The 20,310-nt window shown below is 36.9% G+C and overlaps 2 protein-coding genes across 6 annotated transcripts in view; both read left to right on the forward strand.

Annotated features, from left to right (window-relative positions):
- LOC140931334 (coiled-coil domain-containing protein AGAP005037-like) overlaps nt 1–12,050 on the forward strand; it is a 37,890-nt gene extending 25,840 nt beyond the window's left edge. For 4 of the 5 annotated variants that reach the window (XM_073381122.1, XM_073381123.1, XM_073381124.1 and 1 more), the window contains 10 exons: nt 635–897; nt 1,405–1,662; nt 2,470–2,652; nt 5,150–5,237; nt 5,882–6,012; nt 6,918–6,993; nt 7,328–7,411; nt 7,971–8,031; nt 8,842–8,925; nt 10,598–12,050. In XM_073381122.1, the coding sequence (XP_073237223.1) occupies nt 635–897; nt 1,405–1,662; nt 2,470–2,652; nt 5,150–5,237; nt 5,882–6,012; nt 6,918–6,993; nt 7,328–7,411; nt 7,971–8,031; nt 8,842–8,925; nt 10,598–10,666 (1,297 nt within the window). In that variant the 3' untranslated portion in view covers nt 10,667–12,050. The remainder of the gene's footprint in view (nt 1–634; nt 898–1,404; nt 1,663–2,469; nt 2,653–5,149; nt 5,238–5,881; nt 6,013–6,917; nt 6,994–7,327; nt 7,412–7,970; nt 8,032–8,841; nt 8,926–10,597) is intronic. The other variant, XM_073381125.1, reaches the window with a different exon arrangement.
- Nucleotides 12,051–15,356: 3,306 nt separating this feature from the next.
- Nucleotides 15,357–16,728, forward strand: LOC140931335 (protein HEXIM1-like). The gene has a single exon (XM_073381128.1). The coding sequence runs from the start codon at nt 15,539–15,541 to the stop codon at nt 16,529–16,531; it is 993 nt and encodes a 330-aa protein (XP_073237229.1). The 5' UTR covers nt 15,357–15,538; the 3' UTR covers nt 16,532–16,728.
- Nucleotides 16,729–20,310: the final 3,582 nt, after the last annotated feature.

Below are 20,310 nucleotides of genomic sequence, written 5' to 3' on the forward strand. Positions count from 1 at the left end.
TGCATTTGTTTTATTATCCCTGAAAAGCTTCGTAAGGGGAGAGGATGATTAACTATTTATAACTTTTATTATTATTACTATCACTATCATATTAGGGCCTTGTGGGAGGTACTATATTTAGGAATGTTTGGGTGCCACTGGGACCCCAGAAGCCTTTAATAAGACTTTACCAGACCTAGCTAGTTTGGCTTAATGTTGTCACCCTATACTAGAATAAACCTCCAAAATCTCTCCCTATCTTAGAGTTGCCATTTTTCAGAAATTTCTAAGGTCGACGCTTTCTTAGCTGTTAAACTGAGTTGTAATTTTATATTTTTGAGTGTCAATTCTCAGTTTCCCCATTATAGACTAAAATCTTCAAGTTTCAAGTTGCAACCATTTTAGTTGCCATGGCGCCTAAAATTTTGAAGCTGGCGACTTGATTGGTAAAAAAGTCTCCCTAAACCAAAAGAACTGGTCACCAAATCCAAGCAAAAACTTTAACTTGGAGGGTTGATGACATTCCCCCCTACCTCGTGTATTAGGGTTTTTGCGAACAAACAGCTGAAGTCAGGATCTCTCTTGCAGAAGGCTATGCACAAACCAAATGTGCTAATCATTACACCTAACTTGAAGTATCTCACTTCCATTTCAGACCGTCTCGTGACCCAGTCGAGGATCAACTTGACAGTCTTACCAACATGCTACAAGACGCACTCAAAACAGGCAGCTATGAAAGTTTACCCAGTAAAAGCACTGAAGAAAGCCCGTCCAGCTCTCAGGGCAGTTTTATTGATCATGGTCCCACTGCAGAAGGTAATGAACCAACTCAGTTGCAGATGTTTAGGTCGCGGGTCAGAAGCGATTCAGGAAACGAGTCCCTGTTGTCTGATGTTAGCCCAACTCCGTCAGTAGAAGGTACACTGCTGTCTGTTGTAGTAACAACGTGGAAGAGACTTCTGCTTTAAACTGCAAATTTTTGCTCAATGAAATCTTGCTTTAAAACTGACTTACTGCTTAAGTTGTGCCTTTGCTTGCTATTATTAATAGAAAGAATAGGTCCAGTAGAGATCAGAATCATCACTTCTCTTGCATGTGCCTACAGGTCTTAAGCAGATGGGCAGTGAAAGAATGTCAAATTAAATACTGAATATCAGTGTTTACCAAGTCATGAATTTGATCATTATTTCAGTGATTTCTGAGTGCAAGGTCAACAGAAAGCAAAAGCCTACAAATGCAGACTTGCTGTAACTTTTTTTGGCTCTTTGGAAAGTAATGGTACCTAGATAAACACCCTGTGCTTTTTCGTCATGACTGTCCGTACTTAAATCTTATACAGTGGTCTACTGCATAGTGCATAAATTGTCATCTGTTAATAAGGCAGAGTTTGATTATGTTGCTCAGTTTTATTGCACCACTTCACAGGTAAACCTAAACACATTCCCGCCCCTCCTCCCAGAGCATCTAGTCATACAGTATCCAGAGAGTCATCTATAAAATACAGCCAGACACTACAACGAGATTCTCCCAGAGGAGCAAAACGAGACATCAGTCAGCAGTACCACACACAAACACTTCCATTGCCATCATCAAAGCCAAAGCGATCACTGACAGACAGCCCAACACCTTTGTCATCGAGTAGTTCCTCTACTTCTGGAAGCCATGCTTCTGTCAAATATGAAGGTTTGTTTATATGATGTTTGGATTGTGTTGAAGGCAGTGTTTGGTCTGATCTGGAAAAGCTGCTTCTGATTCGTTTCTATGCAATCATTGTTGTTTTTGTTGGTCCAAGCCACGATTTGTTGATGAATAAATCTTGAAAAATAAACGGCAATGGCTACAAAGTCTTCACTTAAAGTGCGAATTTGCGCTGCCTCAAAGTTTATATCGCACTTATTCCATCTCGTACAATTGATCAAATGTTGGTGAATTTTTCTGGAGTTGAATTCTAAAGGACTGTATCAAAAAGTTCAGGAAAAGAAAAGGAAAGTTGTTGTCTTGTGTTCTTGTCCTGGACAAAATGCGAAATTAGTACTGTTGTAGTAGTAGTTTTCATCTCTGCATTCCTGTGTGCACAATAAGCAGTGAATTCACACGCAAAGTAGTTATGAAGCTCAGATTTTGTGATCATGAATTCTGATGTAAATGTCTTCAAAGTATCATTTTGTCCATTTAATGAAATTTCAACTGCACCAAATACAGAGAAGTTATTGTAAAAAATCACTGGTCATTATGCATGCAGGAATGGAGATTTGAATTTGACACTAGCTGCAGCAACAGTGAAAGGATTCAACTTTTGAACAATAAAATTAATTCATTAATGGAATCCTGGAGAGTATACTTGACCAGGCTGGACTATAAAATCCTATTCATATCAATTGTACATTGAATCAATACCAGTAGTTGCTACTTGCATATGTAGCCATTATTTTTGTCCCAGAACAACTAACAATAATCATGTATTAATTTTTACGCTTTATCATGTTGAAGGTAACATGAAAGAGAGAAAGACGCTTGAGATCCGAGCGTCCACACTCCGTGGGGAAATGAGGAAGTTAAGAGCTGAACTTAATCAACTAAAGCAGTTTCAGACCTTTCAAGCAGAGCAATTTGGAGAGATGATCAGAAATGCTAAAGAACAAATAGTGCATCACTTGACACAAACACAGAATGGTAAGAAGAGTAGCTTGTACATAGAGTAGACACATAATAAATATTGATTGAAAAGGAAAGAGGCACCCAGAAGATGAAGAAGATTGATGCACACCTTTCTGGCTGGTGCTTAATTTCCTCATTGCATTGCTTATTATCCTTTGGCAACCCTTATTTTTTTGTTCTTGCTGTGGAGGTTATAACAAGAGTTAGCCCTTACTACTGATTTAATATAAAATTAAATCAATGGTTAACTAGTGTTGGTATATATGTTATTATTTTTAATGAATCTTAAGCTGTTATAAAACAAATGTAACAAATTTACTTAAAATAAACCAAAGGAACATTTCACTCATGTTACAGGCAAATCAGGGGAGGGCATTTGTCATGAGTGTGCTACAATTTATTCTTCAACAGAAATTAACCTAGAAACAGTGATCTCAAAATCTCCAGGAACTTTACTTTCTGAAAACATTTTAAAGGACTGTCAATAGATAAGTTACATATATCTGAAAATATAGCTATTATTTCAAAGGTAAAAAAAATGCTGCAGTGTCAAACAATGTCATGCAATGTCAATAACAACAAACACACCGTCTCACTTGCACAAGGAACCTGAATTGATATTGTTATTGGAAATTATTTATTGTGCACGCAACCTACAGATTAGTCAGTTATCTGCTAGCAGATAAGTAACTTATCTGTAGGTTACACTGATTTCCAAAATTAGCTGTAGGCTCTTAGCCAATGAGAACACAGATAGTAAGTACAACAAATGATAATTCAAATTAATGTGCTGTAATTCTTTTGTTATTTAATAATGTGAAAATGAGCATGAGCTGTTTCTCTGCAATCCCACACCTGAGTGTGTAATGACTGGATATGATTTCCAAACTGCTGCTGTGTCTCCTTTGTTTTCACCTCATGAAATGTTGATGAGTTTTAAGAAAGAGTTTTTGGAGGTCTGAGGAGTTTCTTCATTTGCATGCAGTGATGAATACATGTAGAACTTCGCAGACCTGATATCACTTGATTGATGATCAGGAATGAATCATAATCTTCTCTCTGAGCATGCATAACATGAAAATTTATATTAATATCTAACACCCAGTTGTAAACACCTTGGATGGTGGGCATGTGACTGTCATAATGAACACAATGTTTTAACCTGAAAGTTTCCTATTATTAGTGGCTGTCATGGCAACCAAATCCAAGGCCAACTCTATATTTCCCAATTGTTAGCCTGAGTAAACAGCTGACATTTCATGCTGCCACCACTGGCTTCTCTGTGAAATGACGTTGCGAAATGAATGCAGAAATTCCATACTGATCATGCAACACTACCCAGATCTGGTTTCCCACATGGCATGACCAATCAGAAGCACTACCCAGTTGTAGGAATTGGAGCGTCATCAGTATGGAATTTCTGCACTTGTTTGTCAGTTGTCATTTTGTGGGCAAACCAGTGGTGGCGTCGCGAAAGTCCGTTGTTTTCTCAGGCTACCCAATTGTCTCTTTATGCTTGGTTTGTTTGTTTTCCATCTCAGGCCACATGCCACCCTTTTTCCACTCCTTTCACATTTCTCCCAGTGATTTTCACCAGAAAGAAAAATTATCTTGAGGGAATCATGTGGTATGAAATACAAATTAAAAATATCGATCACAAAAGGTCTCTTGAAGTTAGAGGTACTTGGAAAAGTCCCCAGGGTCTCATTTACTGATGCTGGAATGTCCTTGGTTTCACAAGCAAGCACTTGTTGATAGAGTGATTTTAGTATGACCTTGAAATGGAAATGCACAAACAAAACAGAAACAACAAACAAAGAGAAATAGAGCGAATTAATTGGTTTATTGAACGGATACAAATGCACTTGGCTTTTAATTGGTTAAGCGATCGCTTGGGTGAAAAAACTTCATGCCCAAGAACTTTCTTGAAATCAACCAATACTTTGCTTTGACATCATACTGCAACACGATTGGCCAATTGAGCAATGACTTCTCCATGTTAGGGTTTTCTTTAGGGGGAAAACGCAGATGGCATGTTTTGATCCTTTCATCGATTGGCTGATAAAACAAATAATGAAACTTAAATACTGAAACCTTTTTCCAAGGTCATTCAAAAATCACTCTAACTGTTGTACCTTAAAACTTGTATTAACCAGTCACCCTTGGGGGATGGCTTACTGACCCCTTAATACAGGTTTGACATACCTACATATGTAAGGGTTATTTAAGGAAATGGAGATCTGAGGTGAAAGAGGGAGATATCTATCCGACACCTTTTTGGCCTTGACCTGTTTCTATCTCCATGTGTACCAAAAGAAAAACGGTAAATAACCACTAAAACCCTTGCACAGTCTTTCTGTGGCACTAGTATGGTACATCTTGTTGAAGTGACCGTTTAGTACAGGTGAAGAGAGTAAGAAATAACTCTTTGGGGCCTCAGAAAAGGTGACCATGATATCCTAATAGAGGGTGACTGCTTAATACAGGTTTGACTGTAATATTTTACTTGTAGGTCCTTCTGCAAAATCAGTGAAAGAGAAGGTACAGATGGAGGAGATGGCTTATGTAAAAACCAAGAATGATATTAACAGACATATAAGGTATGACACTGGAAAATAACACTGCTGCTGCCTGGGTTAAACTATGCAAACTGCAACTTTCTTGTATCATTCATGGTAGCTGAAAGTTTGTGTTTCTTTACACATCAGTTCTCTGTTTATGATTTGCATGATTGATTTTCATACAGGTGTATTTATTATTAAAAATTTGTGAATGAAAAATTATGTATCAGCCAACATGCTTGAATTAAGACTGTGATCTAAGCAAAAGTTGAATATCATCAATGTACATATGTTGCTGACATATAATTTAAAAACATACAGGGTAAGATAATATTATTTAGCAACATAGCCCAACAAAAATATCCTCAGCGATTTTGCTTATCGTGCAGGAAAAACTATGGAATGCAAGATAAAAAGCTTCTCGATTAAAGAACGAACTATGATAAGGATGGAGATTTTATTTGTGCTGCATTTGTGTTACCATGAGTTGTGCAAGACATTTAAACTTGTATCAATACCTACGAAAGTATCAGTTGATCATGAGTTAAAAAGAATTACCAGCAAGAGTTAGATATTTTAATTTTTAAGATTATTCAAAATGTCCTGTCACTTTTTCACCTGGACATCAGTATCACTGGCACTGGGCCTGCTCATAAACTTAAATTTCTAATTTTTATTTCCAGTGAGCTGGAGAGTGAAGTAGAGATGGTTCGTCTGGATGTTGTACAGAAAAGATGTATTGCCAATCCTGCAGAGGTTGACAGTCTTAACAGCCAGCTGTCAATCATAAGCCGTCAAGTGTCTGATCTCAAGGGTAAGTTCAAACTTCATTATTGCCATTCATCTGTACCATAAGCTAAATTACACACTCTAAAGGGATTGAAAAGGTAACATCTTAGATGATAAGTTGCTATTATGCATTGGTGGCCATGTGTGTTCAAGGTAAGGTGTCTGGCCCTAAGTTCTTAGTTTTGGTCCATAAAAAATGAACAAGGTCAATATTCAGCCATCTTGACCAAACACCTTTTTTATACGGGATTTATTATACGGCCCAAAAGAATGTTTTTTTTTTTATGGGAACAAAAATAATGGAAAATTCCGAGTGGACAAGATGGGCATATCTTGCCAGCTTGCATAGTCCTTGGTTAGCCACTTAGAAAACAGAATTTGCTTCCTTGCAACCATGTAATGATAATGAATGTTGCTCTTTTAGTTTACTACCATGCCAAGATCATGGATGTCTGCTTTTGGCACAGTGTGTGCAGGCCAACATTTTCCAAGCCACTTTTGATTGTAGCAGGGTTCGTACAGAGTCTTGAAATTTGCCCAGACCTGGAAAAAGTCTAGAAAATAGCGGTAAAGTCTTGGAAAATGGTAAAAAAGTCTTGAGGGTTTTTTTTTGAAGCTGTAACAAGTGCTTTATAAGTGAAGATTTTTTTTGCTTTGGTCCAATCTTATTTCATCTCACCCGTACGTTTGCAGCACTTCATGAAAAAAACTTTGTTCCTGTGCTTTTAAGGTTTCAGTTGATTACCTATTAATTTGATAACCTTGGGTCTGGACAAAGAAATTATTGATTTGGAAAAAAGTTTGGAAAAAGTCTAGAATTTTGGATCCAAAAATCTGTACGAACCCTGTTGTATCCTGTCAGGCCATTTTGGTTGTAGTTTTTATATCCTGAAATACTCAAGTTAAACTTATTTTAATTGCCTTTTTCAGGTGAGTTTGCGGAACTGCATGATAGAATGAAGTCAAACATGGCATCAGAATTGGAGATCATAGTTCAGGGAGACAAGTGAGTGTTCACTGAAATAAAATAATGTGATCAACATGAATTTTCTCCTGCCAATATTAAAACAATATCAAGAGAAAAGGTTATTAAAACTATTTAAATGATCCACCTGGGGGAAAATTCTTTGATCTTTTGTCAAATTCTCTCAACTAATTCTTTAAAGAAATTTATGGATAACGGGCTGGAGAATTTGTTTGCAGATATTGGAGCTTCAAAAAAAAAACAACCTCAAAAAATCCACATAATTAATGTTTCTTTCTTTAGAATTTACATCAGAAGACACTTAATTTTTTTTAGAACTCTGAGGTAAAACAGTATATCTGCTATCTCTCTTCAGATTTCTGAAAGAAGAACCAAACAAACTGGAGAACTTAGTTAGCAGATGTAAGCATATCACAGGGACACTGTTTACATTACAAAAGTAAGTTGTTACTGTTTTAGCAGTCTGAATGTGCAGGAAAGAAGAATCATCAATCCTACGATTAAAGTGGTTTTTCAAATTTCCCAGGCTGATTGTGGCAGACCATTTCAGGCCTTTACTGAATTCATTCCAGAACATAGCCTTGGTATAGAACCGTGGTGTTGACAATCACGATAAATAAAAGTCCTTGCAATACTTTGAGGGGCATTTTTGTGTACGCAGAACATCGAATCATTGAATTTGGTCAGCTCTAGCTGGATATGAAAATTTAAAGAATGATCTACCTGGACGCTAATTAGCAAATTACAAAGTAAGGTCGAAAATGAAACGAAATTAACCCCTGGATAGTGAGTTAACCGTCCAACCCCCCCTACCCTCTGGAATTTCCGGGGCCTCTGACCCCCAACCCCACGGAATTTCCAATTCCCTCCGTGGTGGGGTATGGATATCTCCTAGAATTACACAGAAAATTGAATCAAGCCTGGATTAAGCCAGACAGAAACGGAGAAGTATTTTGAATGAATAATTGGGATGATCTGATTTATTTTTCAATCTTCAGATTAGTAACTGCTCAACAACAAATGAAGAGTGAAAGTGAAACATCATTCAGCTCTTTAGAGGTTTGTTGTTGTTTTTTTTTCTTCGCATTTTTGAGGCCATTTCCGAGTTTCCCCTAGCCTGAGATCATGCCGTATCTCTATCATCCCTATATATGTCTCTCACGCCCAGGTTAAGTTTTCCCAAGCCTCTACTAAGTGCGAAACCATTGGTATGAAAAGTTTTTTTCTTCTGGTGTAAATGAAACTCATTATCACAAGAAAGGTTTCGCACTTAGCCTCGTTTTGAAAGTGAGAGTTTTTGGAACTCGGGAATGGCCTATACCACCATTCAGTTCAGTTCAGTTCAGTTTATTCACACTTGTATACAATATTTACACTGTATATAGTAACGTAGAAGTAAAATAACAAATAACAGAGGAAAAAAAAAGAAAAGAAAGATATTAATGGCTTTGGTAGAAGTATACAGTGGTCAGAGGCGCTTAGCTTTCGAGCTATAAAACACCGCTGCATCATGCATAGAAATACTTAATATGTGCTCCAGGTGCCATGGCAAATATGGACGATTATGTGAAACAGTCATTTATATGTAGTTAACTTTGACAGTTAAGCAGAATTCGTCTGTATTGTTCTTTGAACTGGTAGTTGCCGAGTGTTTTCAGAAAGAAGATAAAACAGGCAGCTTTTCCATTTCCATTTCCAAAATTTGTAGCAGAAAATAAAATACTAGTCAATGGATTAATTTACGCTAGTGTTTTTGGTCATTATTTTGTGAGTCCTTGATCAATTACCACTAACAACAAGCTGCTTTTTGTTGTTATTGTCTCCTGATAATTCCTATTTGTTTCTTAGTGTGTTTGTTCTTTCTTACAGGATGTTGACAAAGAAGTTATTGACAGTATAAGATCAGTACAAAGAGACTACATTACACAAAGGGGTTTAGAACATCATACAGAGGTACAGTTTATGACAAGCTGGCTTTATTACAAAGTCCCAAAGAGGCTTATGTTAAAGAGCCGGGCTATATCACTTACTAGTTTAGTGTTAGACAGGTTGAGCATCGCGTTTACGTCAAACGGCAAACGCAAATTTGTACCACGTGTCCAAGTTTCCCCTTTACCTGTACGTCGTTTACTGTTCATAATTATTTTCTACACATAAATGCTGGAGTAGTTTCACGCAGTTTCTTATCCATAATAATTGTTTTGAGCTGCTCATTTTCTATTTTGAGAAATTCTCAACTTGAATCTGACGTTTGCCGTTTGCCGTTTACGTGAAGCTTTTAGAACTCTCTATTTTCATAACTCAACAGGAGCCATAGGAACATAGCCTCCAGAAAAGGCGTTATGTTTGGGCGTGGAGCGCGAGAAACTGGCCTTCTTTAATCGCGCGTGTCTCGCGTTATACGTCCGCCATGCGCTTGTCTTCGCTCGCCTGGAAGACTCGTTCAGATAGTGGCTGTTCTGCAGGCTGGCTTTTCTAAGAAACTTTGTTGGAAATGGGCGCTTAGAACTTTCAGTGTTGTGGAAAGCACAAATAGTCAACAACTTTCTATTGACTACATTCTAACAGAAGTGTCGTCAAGTGTTCAAAACTTCGCAGCGAAATCTTGATCTCGCCTGTGGATCTACCTGAATATTTCGACGCCATTTCTATGGTATCATACGAGTGTAGACAGTAAAAATGTTTTGATTTGCTAAACCTTTTAACAGGGTAGAAAATCTTCTTTTAGGCCTGTGTGCATTTCTCAATCGACCTCTTTAGCTTGTCTCTTTTGTTTTCACAATGAAGGTGTCAGGGAATTTGCCCCTTTGTCTTTTCATAAATTATGCGTATACGAGAACAGAGAGGAGATGTCGTTACGTCATGTTGCCATGGTAGCAAGCTTAAATATCTGGATCTCAAAAACGGTAGTCCTGCAAGTATGGTAGCCATAAACTGAACTCTTCTTTCATTGTTTGACAGTGCAAATGACCTTCTCTGTCAAGAAAGATTGTTGACTAAAAATCCAGAAATTTTGCTACCATCGTAACGTGACGTCACACTTCTCCTTTCTATAATACGAATTTTGTATGAAACAGTTCTCTGTCTAGTGTTATTAGTGTTATTAGTTCTCTGTCTAGTGTTATTACTATCCAAAGTGAATCATTAGATAATGCAATCCTAGAGCTCTGGTAAAGTCGGGAAGAATTCTCGATATTTTGTGGGTGTTTTTAATAAAACAATTATTCCACTCGCTCTTGTTGGATATGAGATGATCATGGCCAACTCATATCCAACGCGCACTCGTGGAATGTTTGTTAATTAGCTAAATAGGTCTATCCTAACTATCACATGACCTACATTTGGAAAACAAAACGTACAAGCTAAACAGGTCGATCCTAACTGTCTTTTTGCTCTATTTGTATCCTTACATATTTCACCTTCTCTACTTTGTACTTAGTCTGCTACACAGCCGTTTTTAGTGTCGTCACGCAACGCTCCTCTCCTCTAAAACTGTTAGTGGGGAGGAGCGTGACGTGATGACACTAAAAACGGCTGTGTAGCAGACTACTTTGAAATGAAAGTGGCATGAATGAATCACGCATGCTATTTATTGATGCATTTTTTTTCTATTATATTTTCAAAGGAACCGAAATTACCAGTAAGAGGACGTCATAAGGTTCGTTTCTACGATGAAGTCACACAGTTACCATGAATCACTAACGATACAGAGTTTTAGTGCTGCAACTCTGAAGATGTGCCGTCCGTTCAAGCTGTGGGCAAGTGGTATTGTGACAGAACTCCCTGCAAAATGGGAAGGATCGCCTTGAGCTCAGTGTTCCGGCCTAATTGAAATCTCTAGGCAAAAGTTAGGGATCTAAATTATTTGCTTTTAGGGATGTCTTCCTTTAAGTTATCCGTTTTTGAAATTCTAAGGCTTTGTTTTACGCTTTCTTCAAACTAAGTACTGTATACCATTTCTCATCGGTTATCTTTTCAAATGCAAATTTTCCAGACTTTTGGGCTAAATTTTCAACCCCCTTTCCTTTAATTAAAAATTTAGCCTTAAGAAGTCTTTCACGGACTTAAAAACCATCAAGGTTTGAATTTTGTAAAAATGGAGTCTTCTCCAAGTTCAGGATGGAAAACAGTGTTTTTCAGATATTTTTAACAATGATGCCTTCAAAAAACTCAGTCAGAATGTGTTTTTTAATTGACGACCTTTGTCAAATTATTTTGAAGAGCGGATGATCTTCAGTAACATTTGTGGAACCTTATTCAAGGATTTGCTTTACACGATTTCAAAAGGTTTTCTCCTTGTACTATAAGTTCGTCAAACTCGTTCACCGCCGCTCTTCTTTGTATCCTTAGAAGGGAAATCCTTGGTACAAGGTAGTTAAAAAAGGAAGCATATCAGAACTTTCCATTTCCATTTTGATGCTCCGAGCACAAGTTAGCCGGTCGTTTATAAGAGGTATGACCCAGATCTGTGAAGCGTTATTCGAAACTTTGTGGTGCACAAAAATGGTCTGCGTTCTCGAAACAAAGACAAGTGATTCTTAAAGTTAAAGCTCCTTCGATGTAATTATCTTTGTACAGAATGTTAAGAAAATATTGCTTCGGTAAGTTATTGTCAGTATGAGATTTTCCTGTTGAACAGAACACCAAGAAACTCAAGTTTCGGAATGATTAAGAGTTAATCTTAAATGAGGTCATCTTGCAGCCTCTTTTTTATTTCTTTTTTAATGTACAATTTCGAGAGAATTCCTATGTCTATGACTTGTAACCTTGAGACATGTCTACTTTTTATCAGAGATGTATTTAAATATTGTAAAGTTATTGTCCTAATAGTGACAATTTTATTTCCTTTATTGATTTGCTTATTACAACTTTTTATAGTCTTCGGAGAGTAGTATTTGGCTATAGGTGCTTATATGGGTGGAGTGGGAGGGTAAGAATTGTGATATCTCAATGATTATTGCCTTTTCAAAAAATAAATGTCCCAATTATTGTGAACAAAGTATGTGCAGTAGTTTTTTATGTCTCTGTACCTCCGCGAGGGTTTGTAGATTCAAATTAAAAACAGACTAAAAATGGTACTTCATGTTGTGTTATCATCACATCAATGTTTACTTGTAGAATCATTTGTGATTTACAAATGTGATAAAATAGCGGTAAAGAAATCTAATTGCATCTTATTTGTAATTTGTATTTGTATGTTTTCAAAGAATAATGATTTTTTTTTTTCACGTGCGCAATTAAGACTCTTAGTTTAGATTGTTTTCTCTTAGTTTTTTCTGAATAAATATGAAAAATTAAAACTTAACAAATAAAAATATTCATCTCACTTTATTCAATATTCGGGGTTTCTTGTGCCCTCTGAAAACTTTAACAATGGAGGGCATATTATTATTAGTTACTATTATTATTACTACTATTATTATGATTATGATTATGATTATGATTATGATTATTTTTATTGAACTGACACGAACGGTTTTGAAACTGAGTCAACAGACTGTTTCAGAAGACAAATCTCAAAGATATCGAACAGTAAAATTTTGCTTTCAACGTGTGGTAATGTTTATTGCGGGAATGCGGGGAATTCCCTGAGTTGCTATTTTAAAAATGTGTACCTCAAAGGAAGTATTTGATTGCATCATCAGTGAATTTTATTACTTATTCACAATAACAAAACTTTTGTTGTTAAAACTGATTTACCCACCCACTCTTTCTTGTGCCATACTGTTTGGGCATCGGTTCGTTTGCATGCAAATTCTCGGCTGTGCGGGGGGTTTAATTCACGATAAGTCCGTAAGTTTGTCTTAGAAGGTTGAAAAAGCTGGGTATAAAATGTAGTATTCTGTATTTTTTATTTTTTATTTTTTTTTTAGCGCCTTTGTGTTAGCAAAAATCACCGGTTGGCAAAAAAGGCCTTATCGAGCCATTCTATTCATTTATTGAAAAAAAAAAAACGTTATTTTACTATTTAAGAGTTGATATTCTCCTCGTAGCTTGAAATTGAAAATGACGAGGTTTTTAATATGCTAATGAGGCATAAAATGTAAACAAATGTTTGCCTATATACTGCGGAAGACCAAAGCAGTATTTTGTTATTAGTAACAAATATACACGTTTTATAAAAATCATTTATGACTATGATGATCAAGAAAGTGAAATAACTTCAGTTAATGTTTATCTTGTAATATGCCACAATTAAGACAATCTCATGTTTCTGTTGATCTTCAAAAAATGTTGACTTTGCTAAAGGTTAAGATAAATACCGTATTTATTCGATTAATCGCCCGGGCGCTTATTAAATTTTTGGACCTTGATAGTGGGCGCTTATTCGAGGCTGGGCGCTTGTTACATTTTTTACCATTTAAGCAAGTGTAGTATGTTTATTATGCAACAAAATAATAAATGGTAATAACAAAACGCGAAGATGTAACAAAGCAAGGTTTCTGTAAAATACTCCAACGTTGTTCCCAGGGCGCTTTTCTCTGGCTTTGGATGTTTCAAAGCGTGAGGAGACGATATAAGCATTTATTCAAATAAGCGCCCAGCCTTGATTAATCACCTTCCTCGAATAATCGCCTCGCTTTGGCGGAAAAATTTAAAATAGAGTAGAACCTCGATAACTCGAACTCGGATTACTCGAATTCCCCGCTAACGCGAAATAAATTTCCTTTCCCTTGATCCAAATTTCACTGAAATTTACCCCGATAACTCGAATTCCCCGCTAACGCGAACTTTTTTTCTTCTTTTGAGAGTTCGAGATAATTGCTTCCCTCGAATAATCGTCCTCTTTTGGCGCGAAAAAATTAATAATCGCCCCCGGCCACTATTCGAGGAAATACGGTGTATGTCAGACGTAGAGGATACCATATTAGCTGTAGTGGTTTTGTGAAGGATAAGCTCAATTGTCAGCTGAATTGTGGATCGCCATTAGAGGTTTCTTACTGTGCTACAGTCACTTATCCACTGCATTTGTATTGTAGAAGTAGAATCGTGGTCAATTTTGACAACTCGAGCAAACTGCTACTCGTTATGCACAAAAGAGGAAACAAATCAAAAGAGACGGTTAGAGAGGTTTTTAAACAGGCTGCTTTACTTTATAATGTCGCCAGTGGCGAATGGACTCTGAGTCAGCTATTGACTCGGAGGCCGTGAGAGCGAGAGGAATAATTGTTTTAGTAAAATCCAACTAGTTTGTAAAGAAGAATATCGAGACAAAACAACTTTAGCTAGTTAAAGCTAGACTTTAATCCTTTTTTGCCGCCAAAAAGCCGGCGCTTTTCGCTGCTAGTGGGCTATAACATTTAGGTATTTTATTTATTTGCCACACGATTACGATAATTACAAAAAGATGCCAAAAAAAAAAATGTAGGAAGAGATGGCGAGGAGGCCTAAAAGAAACTATAGAGCTCATGTTAATTAGGCCTCCTCAATTACAATTTTTCGAAGATAGTATAAAAATTACGGCGACGGATACAACATAATATGAGGTGAAAAATTAAACTAATCAATATTACGGAAGTTTACAAATGTTGAATATTAAAAGGCTTTTTCCCAAAATTTTTGTTGGAGTATACTAATAATTATTACAAATAAATGCCTTAAGTGCTCTTTTAAAGGAGAAAGGTGAGGAAGCGTTGATGATGTTGGTGTTTAAGGTGTTGTAAAATTTAGGTCCTTGATAAAAAACGGAAAATTGTTTGGTTCGAGTACGAACATATAGCCTAGTCGTTGCTCAACCAATCAGAACGCAGCATTGATAATAGACCACTAGCTGGAGTTTACTAACAATATATATATAGCTCTAGTGACGTTTAACTTTGCTCTATCTGTTGAGATTTTGCTATGGAATGATGTATCGTTCTATAAACCTAGGTTTTTTTCCATTTTATCCTTGGTTAAAAATATATTTTCCTTTGTTTCAAACTTATTATCATATATTACTATGCCCTAAAATAAAGAAAAATTCAACGATAACACATCACACTGTAAAATAAGCCGCATTGCATTTATTAATAACAATTCTTATCTTCCTGTTCAGGGGTTCCCGCAATTATAGATCTGACAGCATTCATTAATTTAGAAGAAATAAAAAAGTCAGAAATAGAAAAATCCGGACGATAAACAATTTTCAAACATAGCCTTTATTTATTTTATAGACGTACACCGTTGGGTTGGTTAATCGATGCATGTACTGTAAACAGAAAATCCCAAAAAAGTTTTTTTAGATCTCTCCCCAGTCCTTTCCTGACTTCTTCTTATGACAATATCATTCACGTGACTCACGTGGCCTATTGTTTGCCACGAGCTGTTGTCCAATGAGAAATAATTATTTGAGGTCACGTGTTCTATGAATGACAACAAATCGTGGAGAAAATAACACGACTGCTTCGATCAGTTCAGTCAGTGGAACGGGAGTCTCACGATTGTTGTGGAGAGCAATTTGTGTGCACGAATTGGAACTATTTTATACCGTGTAGGTGTTCCACACCGTTTATTAGCTGAATTTATTCACGACCCTTTGCGGATTAGCTTTGAACAGAAAAGAAACACGTCGTTTAAAACTCGTATGGCGGAACTTGATTCTTGTTCAACTGCGTCGTCCGCCGCGGCGGCGGACGAGAGCAGAGGACCTTGTCGTAGTATTACTGAAGGAGATGGCAATGAAGGGGATGACGAGCGAACAAGCGGACAGAGTATAGGAGAGGCAGGTGATCTTGATGTAGAATCTGTAACAGAAGAAAAACGCGCTAAAGACGGCAAAAGCGTTGTACCTGTTGTCACAGCCTTATTAGCGGATGCTAACTGGAAACCTTTGCCCATTCGGAAGAAACATCGGCGAGGTTCGAAGCGAAACAATAAGCCTAGGAAAAGATATGTACCATATGCAAAACTTTCATGGGAAGAGAAAAAGCAACGGGATGAGCGGGATACTAAGAGGGCATTTAAATTGCGAGAACAGTACACAAACGCGAAAGGACGACCTACTGCTCCGTACAACACCACTCAATTTCTCATGGCCGAACACGATTTAGCAGAGCCAGATTTGGGTACACATGCTCATATGCAGTCAGACGGCGAGGAAAGTACGCAGCTAAGGACCAGAGTTCCTTCTAATTCCTACGACGATTCAGATTTCGACGACGATTACAATGAATCTCCCGAGGACGAAATTTACGAACAACAGTTTTTTGAGAAAGACTTTACTGAGACATATGAACAAGTCCATGTCGAAAATCTGCATTCAATGAGTAAGAACGACCTTGTACGTGAATTTATGCTGCTTGAGGAACGTGTAGAAAACATGGAGTTGAAACTAAAGGAGTCAGAAGCTTTAAACAAAGTGTGTGCGAGAATTTCTGGGGACGCTACTGTAGTCAACGGGGATCGCTTGATTTCCGATCACAAACGAGACGTTCAAACTTCGAACTCCATCACGAAAGAAGATATATTGCTTCTTGAACTGAACAGGCTTCGTAAAGAAAATGAGCGCTTGCTGAAAGAGAACGAAGAAATGAAAGATCACTGTCTGAATTGTGCCGATGCTAAAGTATTTAAGTAGTCACCTTTAAATCACCACCATCGATTTAAAGTACGAGTCGGTCGCTGAGTGGTAGAAAGTGCAGGGTGCACTTACTAAAGAATCGCTGTTAGCCTGATATATCAAATGTTTCCTAGCCACGTTGTTGGAATTTAATATATTGTTAATATAGCGAGGTAGGGTTCTGTTTTTTAAAATAAAATGATGTGTGCTGTGTAGTTCTGTTTGTGTCCTTCCTGTGAAACGTGGGATCAGCGTATCGTTGGTAGCTTATTCAAGTTTTGGTTCCAAATAATTCTTTGTTTACGTTCTCTCCGTGAATACCGTTTCTCTCATTCCACTGAATATATAAGGCTCGTCGCTATTAGTTTTATGTTTAATTGATCAGTCCGGAGGAAAACGTAAAAAATAGAAACTCGAAAGTAAATTGCCAGCGGGAGGATATATAATTTTAAAGTGAAAGTACGCGATTTTCTGTCATGTGTACAAAACGGGTCCGGGGTCCGCCCAGAATTTCCGAATAGTACAAACCGCAGCACACTTTAGAGCGTGCGGTCCCGATGTCGCCTGGCAAAGTGGGCTACTTTTAGTAAATATCGGCTTTAATACTGAAAGGGAATCGAAGTTAAATAGACTGTGTGGTTCGTGGCAATATTGTACTTTTTCCATGTCTTGTCTGTGGAAAGAAATGTTTAGGACGGTGTGGACAGATTTTTCGGGCTGATGACATCTCGATTTGGTATTAAATCAGCCGTAAACTCCAAAACTCAGTGGAAAATGTCAAATTAATTTTAAATTTTTGCCCTAAACTTTGCCAGTTTGAGTGAATACGTCACAGTATATTGTAACCCAGTATCATTTTCGTGTTTTGTTTTCTGTACTTTAAAGGAAGTCGACCACCAGAATTGTACATTAAATTTTACAGCTCAAATTTCACAACAGTGTTGATTCTGGTCCTAACAGATGTTTTACCCAAGTTTAAATCACTCCTCCCGGTGTCACAATTTAGTGTCATTATTTTACCATAAGCCTGGATAAGCTGCTTTTGACATATTTAATTTCAAATTGATAGCAAGGTGTGAAAGTGACACAAAGGAAATAAATTAAGATACTCAGTCACTGTGAAGTTGAATTTTTAATTGTAATAATAATAATAATGACAATATTTTAGCAGGGAGCCCACGTCACCAAAAGGTGCCCTTCAGTTAATAAATTTAAAAACTACACATAATAAAAATTAAAAACTAGATTAAAACAGAAACAGTACAAGAAAAATTAAGAACTATTTAAAAACTTATTAAAAACTTTTAAAATGCATGTTTGAGCTTAGATTTAAATAAGAAAATATAGAGGTGTCATGGATATCCCGACTTTAAACAGTTCCAGTCTATGATACTCTGATACATAAAACGTTGTTTGTCCCAGTTTGTTCTTACGTGGGGTAGGTGAAAATCGTCTCTGGAACATGTGTTGTAATTGTGAATTGAGTTATTTCTAACAAAATTAAAATCAATAAAACCATTCAAACAAAGAGAATCAAGAGCTTCGGACGCAGAGGATTGCAGATGGCAAAATTATCAAGCATTATCTTGGCAGCTTTGTTTTTGAAGCGTCTGCAGAGTATCATAGCCCTTTAAAAGTGATAACCCTAAGGATGTTATTGTTAGTGAGTGCGGGGGTGGGTCATGGCTTTAAGAAGTGTGCTGGTTATTGTTAACATCTCTGATGTCAGGTGTGGTATTTATTCAAGTACCTAAGGTTATAGTTGAATGTAAATGTGTAAATGTAAATATCATATTATCCACTCCCCTCAGGGCTTTTATGGGATAATTTACAACACTGGTTGGGGGACTTTGCCAGACTGCTTAAGGTGCAGTTTACAAGTAATGAAGGAATGAGTAATGATGCCCCCATACACGAGTGTGAAAGTGAGATAGACCACTACACCGGGCACTATGTGCCCTACTCTTTACGAAGAGTGTGTGGGTTCTTTAACGTCCCACAGATTTTTATTACGTGTGCGAGGGCTTGTGAGACGGGGCCTATGGTTTATTGTCCTTATCTGAGAAGACTAGAAAGTCAAACCATTTGCAGATGTTATTACAAAGGCAGCACTTTCTCCTCAGTTATTTAAAGACCCTGAGTGTTGGTCGGGGCGGGATTTGAACCTACGGCCTCCCACTCAGCCGACTGGCGCTTATCCCATTGAGCTAACCAGACTGACTGTAATCAGTGTTTTAAGGTAGTTTTTTAAACATGTTTGATGTGCTGTTTCACATCTCTTGATCTTTCTTCTTCTCTGGACCTCAGCAGTGCACAAAGAAGTAATATCCAATAACCCAGCGCTAGTGGATTTTGCCATTGGGTTAGTGAATTCTGTTCTTAATTTGCCCAAGTGACTAGGGAAATTAAATTACACAAGTACTTTCAGAAAAACAGTAAAATTCCTCATAAATTCATGTGGACTGAAAGCCGTTTTTCAAGCTCATCTGACAAAGTGAAATGTGTAAAAATAAATATCAAAACAAGACAGTATAACACTACATTTCAAGAAGTGTGATCTCCACAATCTTCAGGTAAACACAAGAAATTCAAAATACATTTTAAGTAAGGCTTCTAGGTTCCTGATGCTTTTGTTAAATTATCATAGTTTAAACTGTAGCCAATTACTTAAGCAAGTAATTCATTTATGGTGCACTTAATTACTAAATAATATTAAATAATTATATATCCTGCTTGACAAAAATGTTTTTCGAGCTAGTGAAAATGACTTTTGGGTTATTAGTACAAGCAATCTGTAAAACAGATTTTCTTTTAGCATCCTGACCTGTGGCCTGCTATGCAGGCTAAAATGGATCAATTATTGTTGTGTACCTTTGATCCTTTAAGTAGAGTATATCAATGAGGTTTGTTGTTGCCAAAATCACGGCAATATTGCACCTCTGCATTTTAGTATGCACTCGTAGGGAATCTTCCAAGGCGATGACAACAACAACAACAGCAACAACAATGAAACTTACAAAATAATGATTAATGGTCAATACTTATTTTATACAACAGTTGATCTATTCATATCAGTGAGATTTTCTTTGTTAATAAGTGTCTATGATTAAAACAAAGTGGACAATTCTCAGGAAAAAATTTATTTTTAAATAGGAAAATGTTGTCAACCATGTTGCAAGACAAGTCTATGTAGTGTAGTCATTAAGAAGTGAACAACACAAAAAGTGCCCAGTTGATTACTAAAAGAACTAATATTATTGTTTCTATAATGATGTATACAAAACTTAGCACAATATTTAATACCATGATACTAGTTTGTAACAAAATATTATGAGATAGAGGTTGACTGTCTGACTGGTGATTTTGACTCATCATAAGCAGTAATATGCTGTTTTAAAAGGCTTTGAGACTTAAGAACACAGTGAATACCACAATAATGCCAAAAACTGGGCAACCTTATGTACAATTTCTTGCTGCTCACTAAGAATATTGAGTCCTATATTAATTGTTGATTGTTTAATACTGCACAAGATTAAAGCCAGGCAACTTAATGGTGCACGTGATTGGTATTGTTTCTTTACAACTCAGGGCTGTCATTACTAGCCACGAGCCACCACAGCAAAATCAGCCGACAGCTTATTAGTTTGAAAGTGAATCAAATATAACAAAATAATATTGGACGATTTGTGGAGTAAATGACCTGCTACTTTCACTAAGAGACCAGCTACTTTAAACCTCAATGACGCCCATTGCAACTGTAAATGTATACCCCATAACAAAGGCCACGTACACACAAT

Source organism: Porites lutea, chromosome 3 (genome assembly GCF_958299795.1).
Source record: "Porites lutea chromosome 3, jaPorLute2.1, whole genome shotgun sequence".
Taxonomy (NCBI): Eukaryota; Metazoa; Cnidaria; class Anthozoa; order Scleractinia; family Poritidae; genus Porites; species Porites lutea.